The sequence below is a fragment of the Archocentrus centrarchus genome, chromosome 24, assembly GCF_007364275.1.
Source record: "Archocentrus centrarchus isolate MPI-CPG fArcCen1 chromosome 24, fArcCen1, whole genome shotgun sequence".
Lineage (NCBI taxonomy): Eukaryota > Metazoa > Chordata > Actinopteri > Cichliformes > Cichlidae > Archocentrus > Archocentrus centrarchus.
The window spans coordinates 21684574-21700931 of NC_044369.1; the positions used below are offsets into that span (position 1 = coordinate 21684574).

The window sequence follows — 16358 nt, forward strand, 5'->3', positions numbered from 1 at the left end:
TGGAACTCTGGCCTAAGAGTTTAGTGTCAACAGGCTCTCCTTCTGCAGTGGTGGAGGAGAGTCTCAGTTCAGGGAAATATCCAGTGCACATAAGGGAGTGACTGTTTTTGATGACAGACTATTCTGGACCAAATAATTTGTGTGTAGAGAAGATGTGTGAGACCTGTGCAGTTTTCCCTGATGCAAGTGAAAAGCTATAAATGTCTAATGGACTCCAGTCCAGAGTTGCACAAAGAGCACGAGAGGACATACACACTTTTGCACGTACACAAACATTGTTGCACGCATGCAAAAGAGCATATGCTTAATCACCACCGGAGTTTCCCAGGAAATAAAAAAAAAAAAGCCTTGCCAGATTAAACCCTTTGGAGCCGAACATTAGAGAAGTGCAAAGTTCAGCTCTTAGAGAAAAAAGGCAAATCATTATCTGCCAGAGCGAGAGAGGGAGAATCAGAGGTTGAAGGCGGCAAACTGTGATACTGAGGAAGAAAGGCATCGCGTTGAGAGGAAGACAGACTGATAAAAGAACGAAGCCGTCGGCAGAGGAAGAGAGAAAGGGCCCCACAAATTGGCAAAGGGAAGTCAGGGTCTCTCTCTGCTTTGCATTTCATTTACATGGCTGGCCGTATCGACCAATCGGATTGGGAGAAGAGCCCGAGGCTTAGGAAGGCGAATAAAGACTCCAAATGCCTTCACTGCTCTCATCCCTCTCTCTCATAATACCCTGTCTGCCCTTCTTTTCTCTCGCTCCCTCTCTTTTCTCTCCTGACTGTCATAATACCCTTTCTCTCCCCATTCTCTTCTCTCTGGCTGCTACTATAAGTAGACCCTGCCCGATGTGATAGTGGGATGAGGGGAGGGGAGAGAAGGAGAGGAGAGGTGGTGGTGGTGGTGGTGGGGGTGCTGGAGAAATTACTTTTTTCTGCCACCCACTGAAAGTAAAAAGCAATTCTGTGCATGTGTGTTTTTGCATTTATGGATGTATTTGCAGGGACACGTGCACACGTGGAATTCTTTTTATTTTTCCAAGTATAAACCACACTCAAGCCGGAGATTAAGTTTTGTTTTTGTTGTTGTTTTTTTACAGTGGTTTTTGTGTGTGTGTGTGTGTGTGTGTGTGTGTGTGTGGGGGGGGGGGGTGTTCTGTGGTGCACAATTATCACCAGGAAAACATGCAAGTACACACACTCAATACATGCTAATTGATTAATAAATGTGCTGTAATTATTGGGAATAACATTGTGTAATTACATATTAAACATTGATGATAATTAGTGTTACACTGATAAGCAGCCGTACGACTTATTTGATGTGCACTTGATGTTTCCTTGATGGTGTGTTGCAGTACACACACACACACACACACCATAATGACCATAATGATATACATCTCATCGAATGTGGCTGCCTACATTAGGGAAACACGCAAATGGCCCAGGCCTCACAGGACACATGCAACCACATAACACACGCACGCACGCACGCACGCACGCACACACACACACACACACACACACACACACACACACAGTCCTTGAGGGTCCAATTTTATGCTGGATTATGAGTTGAATAGTACACCACCCATCTATTCATGATTGGGCCTCTATCCGTAAGTCAAATGAAGAGTGCCAGGAAGAGACAGGAACTTATTCACCTCTGATACTGATATCAGCTATACCCACCACACTCAAAAACCCAAAAACCCAAAAGATTTTTGTCCCTCGTAAACATGAAGCAAGAATTTTGCCGTTCTGTCAGTGTAAAGAAAGTTTAACTACAGATTTTGCCCCTGAAATAATTTAATATAAGGACAAAAAATGTCAACAGCACATTTTGTTTTTCTACATGGTAAAGAAATGCTGCTGTCGTAAAGAAGGAAAATCTCATTCTGGGAGCTCATAGCACTGACTGTTCCTGTAATTATAAACACGAAATTTTAATTAATTCACAGAAAGCGTCCTTTTTTTTTTCTTTTATTGTGAACCCATTGTGAAAACCAAACATTTCTATAGTACAGTGTGAAAAACCAGGAACTTTTCTGTCATTTAAGTGTTTTTCTATTACTTAATTGCTTTGGTGTAGTATGAATGGCCATGGGGGAGTAGGAAAAGCTGTAAAACCTGCGACAATACAATTAAAAGTCCAAAATGTATACCCTCCTTCACATTTTCTCCTTCCAGTTCTGTCCCCCGGGCCTTATATTTGAATCTAATTGATAGATTGTATCCCCAAATGATAAAGGAAAAAAGAAATTACTTCTTGGCTCAAGAGACTGAAAAAAAGAAAAGGAAAACTAGGCTCAGCCTTGTTTCCTGTCTCACCAGTGTTCCAAAGAGGAAGTCAGAGCAACAAAAATCTGCCATGAAAGGCAAGAAATTGGCCGGGAAAACGTCTCAGATGAATGAGAGCACGTCACTACACAGACTACTCCAACTGGTGTGCTTGAGAGGGTCACCAAAAATAAATGTGTTCCTGCAAAATTATTAATAGAAAAATATATTTTTATAATGGAATCTAACCAGTGAAGGGCATCCCAGCTTTTACTGGAGTTGGTTCTTAAACATGAAGCTTTAATTACGGTTTTAATTAATAGGACATTAATTGGCCTCATTCTTCATGGTCTTCGGCTAAAACAAATGAAATTGCAGCAAATGACAGGATTTTTATAACAGGTTACACATCTAGTCGGTATTGCTGTTCAGAGTGTAGATCCTCAGGTTTGCTGTACAATTTAAAAAAAGCAGAAATCATGATAGAAGAGTTTGTAGATTTAGGGCATTTTCTCTTGAAAAATATGAACTTAAATGGACTTTCAGCCTGGTGATGGACTTTTGCTTTTACATTTTGATGATTTATAGAAAGGTCTTTGGTGTATTCATGCTCCGTTTCCCGCTCAGGGACAGTAAGACACAAATTAACCATCAAACATCAGCAGGGGCCCCACCAGCTTTACACATCAGTTTGACCTGTCTTGCTGACACTTCCAAAGAAATACATGTGTGAGTGAGTTGTGCCAATGGGACCCCTTCAAATAAATACAATAAAAAAAAAAGAGTATTAGAAGATTCATTACCAAGAGGCCCTTCCATCATACGTGCCCACACTGCAACACAACAGAGTGTGGGTCGGGAACTGGCCTCCTTCCTCTGTGTCACGACCAATAAAACTACTGATAGTTTAATTTGTAACAATGCATCCTCATTTTGGATTCTTTGCAGTTAAATATTAATCTGTAATGTGAAATGAAGAAAAGATTTGAAATATATCAAGAAAAAAATGTAGATCATCTGAAATGCAGTGCAATATAGTTTTAATATCAGAAAATCGAAAACAAAGAATAAGTGCATCAGAACCACTGCTTTCTCATAATAATCTACACCTACTTTACTGTGCTGGTGGACCTAAAAAAATGAGACTATCTTGAAAAAGTTATATGTTTCATAATTAAATTAATTAAATTATAAAGGTAAGGTTCATATATACTCATCTACATATATTATTTATGGCTCCTTTACAGTGAATTACCGCCTCAGTGCAGTGTGGCATAGAGTCAGGTCAGTTTGTGCACTTTTGAGGTGTTTCTGGAGCCCAGGTTGTCGTGATAGTGGCTTTAGGATTGTGGTTTCTCATCTTCCTTTTAACAATAGCACATAGATTCGCTAAAGTGTTCAGCTCAAGCGAGGTGTCTGGCCAATCAAGCACAATAATAACATAGCAAATCATTTGGTAGTAGTTTTAGCTGGTAAAGGCAATCTGCATCTCCTGGTAGATAGCTGCATTGACTTTGGATCATCACAGACTGCAGAAACTTCCCACTGGACTTCAAACACCTTGGATTCTGTGCATCTCTCTTCCTCCAGACTCCAGGATCTTGATTTCTAAATGAAATACAAATTTGACTTAAATCTAAAAACCTCAGACCACTGAGTAACAGTCCACTTCTTTCTCTCCTTAGCCCAGGTAAGCCCAGGTAAGACACTTCTGACATTACCTCAGGTTCAGGAGTGACACTTCAGTGCATTAAATCCACTCAGTCCACTCCTCATGAAGCTTTCCCAAGTTCTTGAATCAACTTTTCTAAACTATCTTCTTAAGGCTGCAGCCATTCCTGTTGTTTGTGCACCTTTTCATTGCAGCCTTTTAAACAATGACCTTCTGTGCCTTACCGTCCTTGTGAAAGTTGTGGATGATCATCTGTCAAGCCAGCAGTCTACCCCATGATTGTGGCTGCGTGTGCTGAGCTAGACCAAGAGATGCACAGTATTTACACTGTTTGAACAGTAATTTGCTTGAATTTAACATATTTTAAATTTTAATAATTTGAGATACTGGATTTCTGATTTTCATGAGCTACCTTTTCACTATAATCTTTTTTAGGTAATATATGCCATTTTCCACATTATGGTGTAATTCTGTTTAACTCATTTTCTTTAAAAATCAGACACATTCACCCTGATCTAACACTGTGTCCTGACTGCACAGGACTCAGGAGTCAGTGCCCTGCACAATGACATTTCAGCCACTGATCTGCAGCAACACCTCGAGTCGTAATCATTCATTACCTACATCATCCTAATTGTTTTTCTCTCCCTCACACACACACACACACACACAAACACACACACACACTTCCCCTTCATTGCCATTAATCATTAATAACAATACCTTATTTGTCAGGGAGGAATGTTTACAATGGGATCGCCCCCCTGGGCGTGTCGACCCCTCCTCCGACACCACAGTATGTCAGTGTGCCACCAATTACTGAGCACAAACTGAATGAGGTCATAACGGGATGGGGTCATTAGCAAAACAAACCCGCCACCCCCATGGGCAAAAAAAGAGGCAAGGCAGAGCGAGAGAAGACAGTGGAAAAGCACCCCCCCCCCCCCCCAACCCCTTCCCATCCTAAAGTGATTGAATTTACACACAAGCACGAGCCCAATGGCGCTTTAATAGCCCGCCTCTTACTTTTCACCACCATCAAACAAGCGTGACAAGGTCAATTTTGTTAAATGTCCTTGAGCGCTCAGGGTACTGATAATTACTGTGCAGTTCATCTTTTGGCTGTATGTCAGGATCTTGGCATCCATTTACATCACCTTCTAGTAATTTGTGTGATAGGTTTAGTCCACACATGTCATTAAAATATACTTAGATGCCACTAAAGCAGTGAATTACATCATGCATACAAAAGCAAGTGATGGCAGTTACATTTACATGCAAGCTACTGATGGCCACTTTCAAGCTTCTGGGTGATGTTTGTGATTTAGTTTTTCTCTCATTCATTACTTGTGACATTTTTTCATGTGCCTGTTTTAGATGTGAAAATTTATACAGAATGCACTCGGTTTTTCAAATTGTAATGCTAAAAGTAACTCAACACCAGCCGTCTTCAGTAAGCCACAAGAAAACATCTTTCATGATGCAATAAAACCACAACTTTCTTGAGATTCTGTCATCGTTATTGATCAAGTTGTTGATTTTTTCTTTCTTTTTTTTTTTTTTTTTGTTGCACTTGTGTGATGTTACAGGACTCAGCTTTTAAAGAATGTTTAAATTTGATGCAGCAGAGGTTCAGATTTTCTGCACTTTAGTCCCTAAAAGTTCCAGATGAAATGCTTCTCAGTGGGAACCGGTTCAAACTCCCAGCAGACTACCTGGATATTGTTAAGTCTGATGTGTCCTTGATGTAGTTCCAGTGATCTTGTTAAGCAGTGATGATGTGAAAGAGGTGGTAACAAACACATCAGACTACAAATAAACAGGCATTGTTCACGCTGGAAAAAGGCAGATCGAATAACCTTTCTGTGGCTTGTTTTGTTGTATGCGGCCCTTAAACAACACAGACGAACTGCTTATAGTTACTGTGAATGAAAGTTGTGCTGATATGTGCTGTTATTTATGGTGATGTTGTGTTTGTGCACTTTCCGTGGCCGGGATTGTCTGGTGGTTTCTCCCTGTTGACGCTGCAGTGTTTTTGCGGGTGAAAAGTAGGACAGTGGATATGTTACGGGTCACAACAGGCATGGCAAAACACCTCCCTGAACAACAACTCACACACACATGTTTAAAAGCCACCAAATCAAGTCCAGTGATTGGTGCTGTGAGCCTCCAACAGACACCGACAAAAAAAATAAAAGAAGAATCAATCAAAACATTCATACTGTAAATATTATCTCCCATTTCATGCCCAGCGTTATCATACCCCAAACTATGAAAATATTGAAGATACTAAAAGCAATTAGTGATGATACTGTCTGGTGTGTGTGTATGTGTGTGTGTGTGTGTCCTTTGTTAGCTGAGGGCATATTTGTGTTTGCGCATCTCCATTGTGACGCGTGTAATCCGCATGCTCTCAAATCCAGAGCAGGTGGCCAGGCGTTTGGCGGCTGTGGGGGTGCAGAGGGGGCACACTCCTCCTGCTCTCACACACACACACACACACACTTACACATACACAAATGATCCATGAACCTGTAAACACATAAACACTTGCTCTGAACTACGTGCTTTAGGTATTACCTTGGGATAGAGGAAGCACATAGAAGCACACCGGCATCACACCTAGTGCCAAGAAATATATATGCATATGCCCTGTTAGATGATTTGCAAGGGTTGAGAGACCTCTGCAGGGAAGCATGTGCCAGAATTTCCCGTCGAGCCCTCCCTGGTCACCTCCTCCCTGCTTCCACAACAGACTCGCTCATCTCCAGGAGCTCACTTGCCGCCCTTAACAGGTGAGCCGAATCAGGGCGGGGCAGGGAGTGAGGCATCTGTCAGCAAACTGTGCATCCATCCTCCTTTACTGTGCTATCTCTTGCTCTCAAATCATGAGGCCTCTCCTATAGTTTAAGAGTTATATTGCTGAAACCATCTTTTATTATAGTGAGCCTCTGCTGACTGAAAAGCATTGGGAGCAGCCCTGACCTTTGAACTGCAGAGATTCAGATCATCTTTTAGAAGCTAAGTTCAAGTGGTCCATGACAGTTTAATTCAGTTGTATTTATATAGTTCCATTTCACAACAACAATCACCTCAAAGCACTGACATTCAGTAGGACCTTTTTTTTTCTTCTTCATTTGACAAATTAGGTTTTTCTTAATTCCCTTTTCCTGAGCGGGATGGTTCATTCATCATCTCAAATATAAAGGTTTTGTCACCAACCTTGGTAGGATTATATTCATGGAAGTTGCAGAAATGGCAGTGAAGTGTGTGCAAAAACCTCACAACTGGGGTATGTTTATCTGGTAACATGGTGTGTTTTGGTCACAAGTCTGCTTTAAAGTCATTTATTGTATTTTCTTGACATAATATAAATAAAGTGCTTTCATAACTGGAAAACTGTGAAAGACTGGCAACCATAACAGGGTGTACCAGGCCATCTGACATCTGGGACAAGCTCCAGCCTCCCGACAACTCTGAACTGGGCAAGATAGATAGATAGATAGATAGATGCAAATAAGTTCATATTTTATCAAAAGCAGCTAGTTCTGTTTGTACCATAGTCCAATCCAGCAAAACAGTAAAAAAAATAATAATAATAATAAATAATTTTTTTTAAATGAACTGAAATGAAACTCTCAAACTTTTTGTGTATGTACTCACCTGGCCTCTGCTTCGCTGACATTTCTGTGTCCTATATAGTAACTTCCTTGATGGAGCTTTGCGCATTCATCTGTTTGTGTTAAATGCTTTTAGTTCCAGCTTATGGATGTAAATTTGTCCATTAAATGCATGTAATCTGTTATTAAAACATCTCTTTTTTTCCTCTTATAAGGGGATTTATGTTTTTGGTTGTGTTTTTTTTCCCCTGCTAATGATCTGTGTCCATGAGGGCAGAAGTGCTTTGTTGGCTGGATGTCCACTGTAGACATAATCCATGGTGGTATGATCTAAAGGCACAGGGATGCTTTGAAAACAACAAAAAATTATAAAAAAAAAAAAAAAAAAAAAGAAAGAAAGATCAAACATTACCTTAATGTATAACACTAATTCTCTAATGCCATTACATTCTTTTACATATGCTGGATTTTCTTTAAACCTGTAATCAGCTTTCTGCTTTATGTGTGTACGTAACAGATGTGCATTTTTACAGTGCTGCGTTTCATGGAATGACAGTATCTCAGCATTATGAATGTTTCTGGCTCACATACGTAACACCAGCCATATGGTAGAGACTCCCGTGTCAGGCCAAATTCTAACTCTAGATATTTTGCTAATGATGTCTTGCATTCTGTAAGAGGCTCAGGTCTTCAAAATCAGTTAATTTTACATAAATTGAATTATTATTATTGGATCAGATTAATGTACAGATGATTACATGTATTAGATAAGTTTATGTATGTTTTTTTTATTTTTTTTTTATTTTTTTTACATAATTTCTTTAAAGGGATTTTCTTGGTCTGGATGGTGGAAAAAGATGGGAAAAAAAAAATCATGAGAACATTTGCTGTAAAAAGGCCTTTGGGCAATGCAGAAATACATACACTTTAGTGTGACAGCGCACAATGCTGCTGCTCAGTAAGCAGTGAAAATTAATGTTCGTGTTTTTAAAAGTAATTCACTGCATCGATGAGACAGTGTCAAATTAAAAACCTCCATGGAGAGTACCCCGGTTAAAATACCAAAATAGCATCAACAGAAGGTGAAGGTCTCTATTATTATTAGAGCGACACTCAGGTGGTCTGGTAGACATGCATTTTCTCCAGCATTTTTAGTCATGAACTGGATAAAAGCCAAATAAGCATAATGATCACGAGGAAGTGCAGTTATATGTAGGTGGGCATCAGCGTTATTGACTGCATCTGCTCGTGTCCTGTTTATTAACTATGGAGAACGTGAATGGCATCTTCAGAAAAGGTATCGAAAAATGTGTTGAGTAAAATAAAATGGCAATAACAAGCACATTAAACCTCCGCAGTATCTACTGAACTTCACTGAGAAAGTATCTAAGCACAGTTACTTGATATAGAGGACTGAGGAATTCCATTTAATGCTACTTCTGCTTCAGTCTTTTTAAGGGGGAGACGGTCAAACCCTGCCATATTTAATTAACAGCTATAATTTTAAGTTACTTTTCAGATACATAAAAAACAAACAAATGTAGTGAGTACATTAAATACCTTTTTTGGCTTTCAGCTGAGACCCATTGTCACTTTTACAGTGTCTTTAAGGGCAACCTTTCTTCTTCTTTGATAGTTTTCTGGGCAGTTTGGAGAGTTAAAATTGTCCAGTTTATTTTTGTCTGACACTTTAATCATTTAATCATTTGGAAAGCACCAGACTAAATCGAAACTTTATTTACATAAAGTAGTTTACTGTAAACTAGCTCTGCCTTGAACCTGCTTACACTTTGCTTAAAATATTGATGATGTTCTTAAACGTTTTTCTGGTAAAGTCTTTTTACTGTTCTGGCTGTATGCTGGCTGAACTGCAGAGTCAAAGCACCACTGCTGAGCTTCTTTTTTTTTTATATATATATTTTTAATAAGAACAACAGCAGCATTTACAGTGAAAGCAGCTCAGGAGACAGTCCCAGCTAGCATTTACACCAGAATGACAAGAGGTGCAAATGAAAGCAAATTTCAAATGAGCTCTACTTTAAAGTCAGCTCCTAGTTCACAGAAACGTTTTGCCTCGCTTTAAGTCCCATTAAAGCAACACATGGCAATATTTAGCGTGTGCATCCGGCAGAATTTAGTCTAATCTCATCAAATTGTGTAATCCACGAGATGAAATCACTCTAAACATTACATGGCTTAGCATGGATAGAAAAGGTCATGAAGTGTTAACTCTCTTTTTTACCACTTTGAACCATTTAGCATATTCCTCAACCGCCAGTCTGATGAGAGCACAGAAACACTATTGTTTCATTCATTCAAATGAGATTCCATGACTGCTGTTGTTGTGGATGAATTATGTATGTGTTGCTGTGCTGATATGTGATAGACATTGCCTCCCTGGGAATGTAGGACACATACTTATGCATAACAATAGTTTTCGGTTATGTTCTCAGCGATTGGCTGAGATATAATATATAAAATATTCTTTTCTTTATAAAAGTCTTTTCAGTTTATCTTGTGCTTACATTATCTGTCACACAAGGAAGCAGGTCCGGATCTCACATTGGCGGTTATTGTATTCAAATGTAGAGGAGGGTCATCCAAAATTTTTACTGCCTCTTTATTGTTGTGTGCACCTGTGTTAGAGGTTTAAAATCAACCAGAAAGGCAACTTTTGATAATAATTTCTTAGTATTTAGTGTTGTAATATTTCTCTTTCCAGACTGCAGTGGGCACAACTTTGTTATGCAGTTGGTACTTAACTGATCATGGCTATTGTTAACTGAATTAGGTCATAAAGAACTTTAAATCCTAAATATATAAGTGGTAGGAATTCATAGATAGATAGATAGATAGATAGATAGATAGATAGATAGATAGATAGATAGATAGATAGATAGATAGATAGATAGATAGATAGATAGATAGATAGATAGATAGATTAGATAGATAGATAGATATATAATGTCATCATCATCTTTCTTTTATACAGTGTGTATGGTTCTTGTAATCACACTGATAAAATAAGAGACTACCTATTAAAACGTAAACTGATTTTTAAAACAAAACAGTAGGTTATAGAGCAAAACAGATTATATTATTGGTCCATTAAAATTCAAATCATAGTAAAGTCTATAAGGACGTCAGCGTCTCTGAAAGCTAATGAAATTTGAACTTTTTTTCCCATGTGAGATTATTTGATACCCAGTTAAACCCAATATTTTTTGGCAGAACCTGTAGCTGAGTTAAATAAGCCGGTATTTTTTAATGTATTTCTGTTGTGACACTTCAGGCTACTTTGGTGAGTTTCTCTCGTTACGTTTTGTCACAAGTAAAACAGGAGTGATTGTTATTCGTGAGCATGTTCCGCCGCCGCTGTAAAGCAGGATCGAGACGCACCTCCGCTCGGATCTCCTCTCCGCCAGGGGGGAAACCCAGAAATCCCTGGCCGAGATGAAGTGGTGCCGCTTGAGGAAAGCCCTGCCTCGGGGCGACGGTCGACAAAATGTGCGGTCTCCTCTGCCAAGAAGAGGCTCCTTTTTATTGTTAAACATCCTCAAATGCGATGAGAGGATTAATGAAGCGCGTCTGCCGGGCCCATATGTGCTCTTCAGTGCCGCTTGTGCGTAATTAAAACCGAATGGATACTCGGGGTCCCCCTTTGGCCCCCCTGCTGCAGGACGACTGACTTACTGCTCTTTGCTGACGTTTATTATGAAACCTGTTGGAGTTTTGAATATGTTGTACACTGCTGTGACGGATAAAATACAGCTTTAAACTGCAGTTTATTAGGAAGAGGTTTTTGTACGAATTAGTTTTTTAATCGGAGAACTGGTCAGGAATAATCGGACCTCAGTGCTTTATGGGTACATGGATTTCATTATACTGAGACCACAGTTTGAGGATTTTTCTCCATAGATTATAGTCAGTATAGCTTGTATAATGATTTGGGCCTATTCAGGTGGATCATTTTATTCTTCCTCCTCTCTCTCTCTCTTTTTTTTTTTTTTACTTTGTTTTAAATATGTATTATTTGTCTTATTAATCTTGCCTTCGTTTAGGTTTTTGAGCTTGTGCCAATTTCAGATTTTTTATTTATTTATTGTAATTGCAAATTATCTGATTAAAACATAGAAGCCTTAAAGTGTTACAGATATTTAAAATAAATAACTAGAGAATCGTTGTTATCGCAGTCTAGTGCGCCCCAAAAAAAGCTGCAGTCATATTTGTTTGTCTGTGGAAAGATAATGGCGTGTCAATTAGTGCTAATTGGGGGTCAACTGGATAATACAAAACCCTTCAATGGCAGCAAAAAGTCACACCAGATTTCTGTGACGCGTCTGACGTCTCCTGTCACATCCTAATTAGAGCAGTAGCACCAGCCTTCCTACGATTTAATCCATGCACGAATCTCTCTGTCTGAAACCCCAAAGCGGCTGCCTGTAGGTTTATGTCCACTATACACAAACCCAAATGTCCTACAGGAACAATCGTAGCACCTGCATGCGTTGCTGGCTGTGGTGGATTGATTGTATTATCGTGAATACTTCATCGGGGACCACAGAAAGAATAGCAGCGTTTGGGGGTTAATGTGATTTTGAAATTAGTCATATGTGCGCTATACTGTACCTTAGTGTTGGTGGAATAAAAACAATCAAAAAAAATCTGTATGGGCCTATACCGTATTCAGAAGGAAAAAAACTTTCCCTTCCTTTCTAAGGAAAGGGACTTTTTTTTTTTTGCACTGGATGATCACACACATGAAGGTTTACCGCCTAACCAAACTGATGTTTAGCGGTCCTCTCTGTGCCTCTCTGTTAGCATTTTGCTCATAACCTCTGCTTATTCGTATGTTTGCCCATGGTCTCCTGAGCAGCACAGCTCATTTCACATTTCTCCATGTGAACGGGCAAGTGGTGCGCACCCTGAACCAAAGCCGTCAATGAAAGTGTTGGATTACCCGGGATTAACATAGCTCTGTCATAATTCAAATTCCTCTCAGTAGTTGTGACAGAAATGGTGAACTTTGTAGGCAGCTGTGTGTAGCAACGACAAAAAGAATTGCAGTCCAGATGATTAACTGCAATTCATGGCGTTCAAGATAGGACACGATTTATGTCTGAAGTGAATAAACAGAGTGTGTGTGTGTGTGTGTGTGGGGGGGGGGGGGGGGGGGGTACTGTTGTGCGCTGAAACGTGATAAAACAGCAATAAACACAAGAAACTGGTCAGATGGATGTACACATTCAGTCGAGATGGGTTAGGTCAAGTTGTTTTTATTGGGATTTAGTGTGTTTGTTGCTTCCTCACCGCACTTTACAGCTCCACTGAACTCACTGCTGGCTTCATTCATCCTGCACTCCCTGTTTAATTCAACTAATATGTCCTTATAATAATTTATCAACACCCGAGACATTAAAAACTATCAAATTCACAGCTGGCTCTTGGCGCTCGTGTTGCGCAAAGCACAATTGCATACAGGTAGTACAAAAAACGATTCACAACTTAAATTACAAAAAACAAAACAAAAAAAAACTAATACAACGGGGGAAATAAATCATAAACATATAAGGGGTAATTATGCTCACACGGAATTGGACTGATTGTCTCATAACTAGTCTTCAACATATTTTCTCTTAAATTAAATAGTGCATCCAGGTTCTCGTTAGAGCTGCTCTCACGCACATTACACACACGCGCTCTTTACAACACAAGCACACACCCTTCTGCGCAACGCTTTGATCAAAGGGGCCCTTCAGCGTGCCAACGAAATTAAAAAAGAAGAAGAAGAAGACAAGGGGGGAGTCTTTAAGGAGATTAGGAGAAAACCTGACCTATCCCTCAAACTCAACCAAGTTGGGCTTTGGATCTTTCGCTCTCTTGATCCCTTTTTTTTTTCTTTTGGTCAACAAATTTGTTCCGTTTCCTTGATCAAAGTTAAGAAGTCAGTGTATATTCAATAAGTTAACCCAACAAGTGAGACAAGCGCCTGACAGTCTTGATTTATGCTTTGCCCGAGGTAGAAGTTAGGGCCTGTGGTCGTGGTGGTGGAGGGGATAAACGCCGCACTTGCCTCTCCAAACCTTGGGCTTTAATTTGTCTGTACAGTCCGCAGTTAATGGCAACTGTCCCTTTATTTTGTACCCCTCACAACACTTGGAATTTCCACGCTGATTGGTCTTTGTAATCCAGACAGTCCGCGTTGAAATTGAGCTTCCACGAAGACGCCGTTTGGTCCTTGTAGTCCAGGCAGTCTGCAGAGCCGCTGAACCCGAGCCCCGCCGGTCCATACGCCGATGAGGAGAGAGAGGACGCCGGGCTCAGGTGGCTAGACACCCCGTTGCTGCTCATGGGGCTCATGGCGGAGCCTGCGGCGGAAAGCTGGTGGTGCATGGGCGAAAGGTACGAGCTGCAGTCCATTCCCGTGAAGTAGGACGAGGAGCCAGTGTAACCCTGGTTGTAGCCCGTTGCCTGGGTGTAGGTCATGGGATATGAGCGCTGCATGCATGAGGAGGAGGAGGAGGAGGTAGACAGCGGGTCGGAGAGCGGGGAGATGGAAGCCGGGCTCCAGATAGACACAGGCGCTGCGCTGCTGCTCACAGACGGGACTGAAGTGCTCGAAGGCGGCGTAAACTGGCCGCTGGCTCCGCTCTCTGAGCTGGCCTCTCTGACCGGTGAGCTTTTCTTTTTCACCGGCCTGCTGACAGCCTTGTTCTGCACTCCAGTCTGGGTTTGCTGGGCCTGCTGGCGATGTTTGGCTCGTCGGTTTTTAAACCACACCTGGAAGGAAATGGCGCTTTCATTATTTTAGGTATAATTTCTTTTTAAAAAATGCACACTTCATCCGTATACAAATAATTATAAATATTCATACATTAAAATACCGAACAGTAAAGTGCAATGGGGTGAATGTAAAAAGGGGATTCCTGAGCTGCTTTCCTTATTATCTCACTTCCTGTATGGCCTATATTTTGTTTGGGGAACAATTAAATCGTAAGTTGGAAAAATATAGATGTTAGAATTATGACTGGGCACATTTCCAGTGGGAATAAACGAGGAAGGGATAACACAGTCTCAAGGGGTTGCTGTCAACCTCTCCGTCTCACCTTTCAGTGACACAATTACCAAATATCGACCTCCTTAAGCAGGCTCATATTATTAGCCATCAAGGTAGTCATGCTGGTGACTTACTTGCACTCTGGATTCAGGCAGGTTGATCTTTAAGGCCACCTCCTCTCTCATGAAGATGTCCGGGTACCGAGTCTTGGCGAACAGATTCTCCAACACGTCGAGCTGGGCCCGAGTGAAGGTCGTCCTCTCCCTTCTCTGTTTGCGAGGGGTTGCTGATAAGAAGACAAAAACAGCGGTTAGTGTCCCGTTTGGCATAATTTAAATTCAGATAGAAACTTCTCTCTTAATTCCAGACAGTTGAGAAATATGTGACTTTGTAGCCTATTATATATTATCACCTGAACATTAAATACAGATATCACTATTTTCGAAATTAATTGCGAGAACTCAACATTCAATTAAATGTTTAAACCTGCTGGGCACATTGAAAGAGAGGCTTTTCTATCGGTAGATTACCTTGGTATCCCACTGAAGGATGCAGCAGGTCCACTCCTGAGGTAGATAAGCTCAGTCCGTTCATCGTGTAGGGCGGTTGCTTCAAATAGGACATCATGCTGAGTGCCGGGCAAAGGAGCACCAACGAAAAGCAATAAGAAAAATATCTCAGAAGAGTTTTCTGTCAGTGTGCGTGTGTTTTTTAATCCGCTCGCGTCTCTGTTTACTGAGTCAAGTCCTCCAGGTGAACCTGAAGTTTGCTCTCTCTCTTTTAAAACGACTTTGTTTTAGATCAGTCCGCCGATTTTTACGCGCTCCTTGCGCACAGATCCGGGTTTAAAGAAGTGGGCGTCCTCTAAACTCGCAGGGCTCTTAAAGCCAAGTGGAGACCCCCAGCTGTCCGTACCAGACTGAAGATGCTCTGTCTGGCTGACAGGCGTTTACGCCATCAACCCCCCCACAATGCCTCCCCTCTCCTCACACACACTCTGCTACTATAACCCCGCCCCTTACCCCCATCCCTCCGACTCACCACCCCCGAAACACACTCCGCTCCTCCTCTACTAGTACCCACCGAAAACAAAACATTGTCGTTAAAATGCGCGCACACACTGGGCCCCAACCGGGCTCACAATTAGCATATACCCACAGGTTGGGCGAATCTAAATAGACAGCTGATTGGGGGACATTTGCAGAAACAAAGCCCAGTGCTGACCGATAAGTAATGCTGATAACAAAAGCCTTTAGGAAACAAACAAAGAAGCCAGCGCTGCAAACTGAGCAGCTCATTCAAATACAACCGAGCATCTTTATTTCTTTATACCAGGGCCTTTTGTTCGATTCCATTAAAACTCCTGTACATTCAAATGTAACGAAATTCAAATACGAAGGGCAACTTCGGCAAATAATTTTGAAACATGGAGACATCACCCCCAAAGTGAAGGTTGACGCTACCTCCTCGGAGTGATCCCTCCCTCCCCCCCTCCTTCCTCAATGAATCGCTCCCGGTAATTAGATTTAGAAGGTGAGACTATCGAAACGTGTTGATTAGAGAGGAGCACCTAATCTAAACAAACAAAGGGATAGCCCTCTCTGTTTATCTCTACTGATTTTGGGGGAGGTAAACTTTACAAGAAAAATGAACATTTTAGCCCTGCATTGAAATGTTATTTTATGCCCTACTGGGTTTTCAAAAACAAGGTCTGCTGACTTCCTTTAAAAGTACATCTA

General features: G+C 40.9%; 1 protein-coding gene across 1 annotated transcript in view; it reads right to left on the bottom strand.

Moving 5' to 3' along the window:
- Positions 1–15524, bottom strand: part of LOC115774590 (homeobox protein OTX2-like) — a 31741-nt gene extending 16217 nt beyond the window's left edge. Inside the window, exons 1-3 of the mRNA XM_030721945.1 lie at positions 15150–15524; positions 14754–14905; positions 14066–14342 (exon numbers count right to left, since the gene is read on the bottom strand). Of these exons, the coding sequence (XP_030577805.1) occupies positions 14066–14342; positions 14754–14905; positions 15150–15246 (526 nt within the window). The 5' untranslated portion in view covers positions 15247–15524. The remainder of the gene's footprint in view (positions 1–14065; positions 14343–14753; positions 14906–15149) is intronic.
- Between the last annotated feature and the right edge of the window lie 834 nt (positions 15525–16358).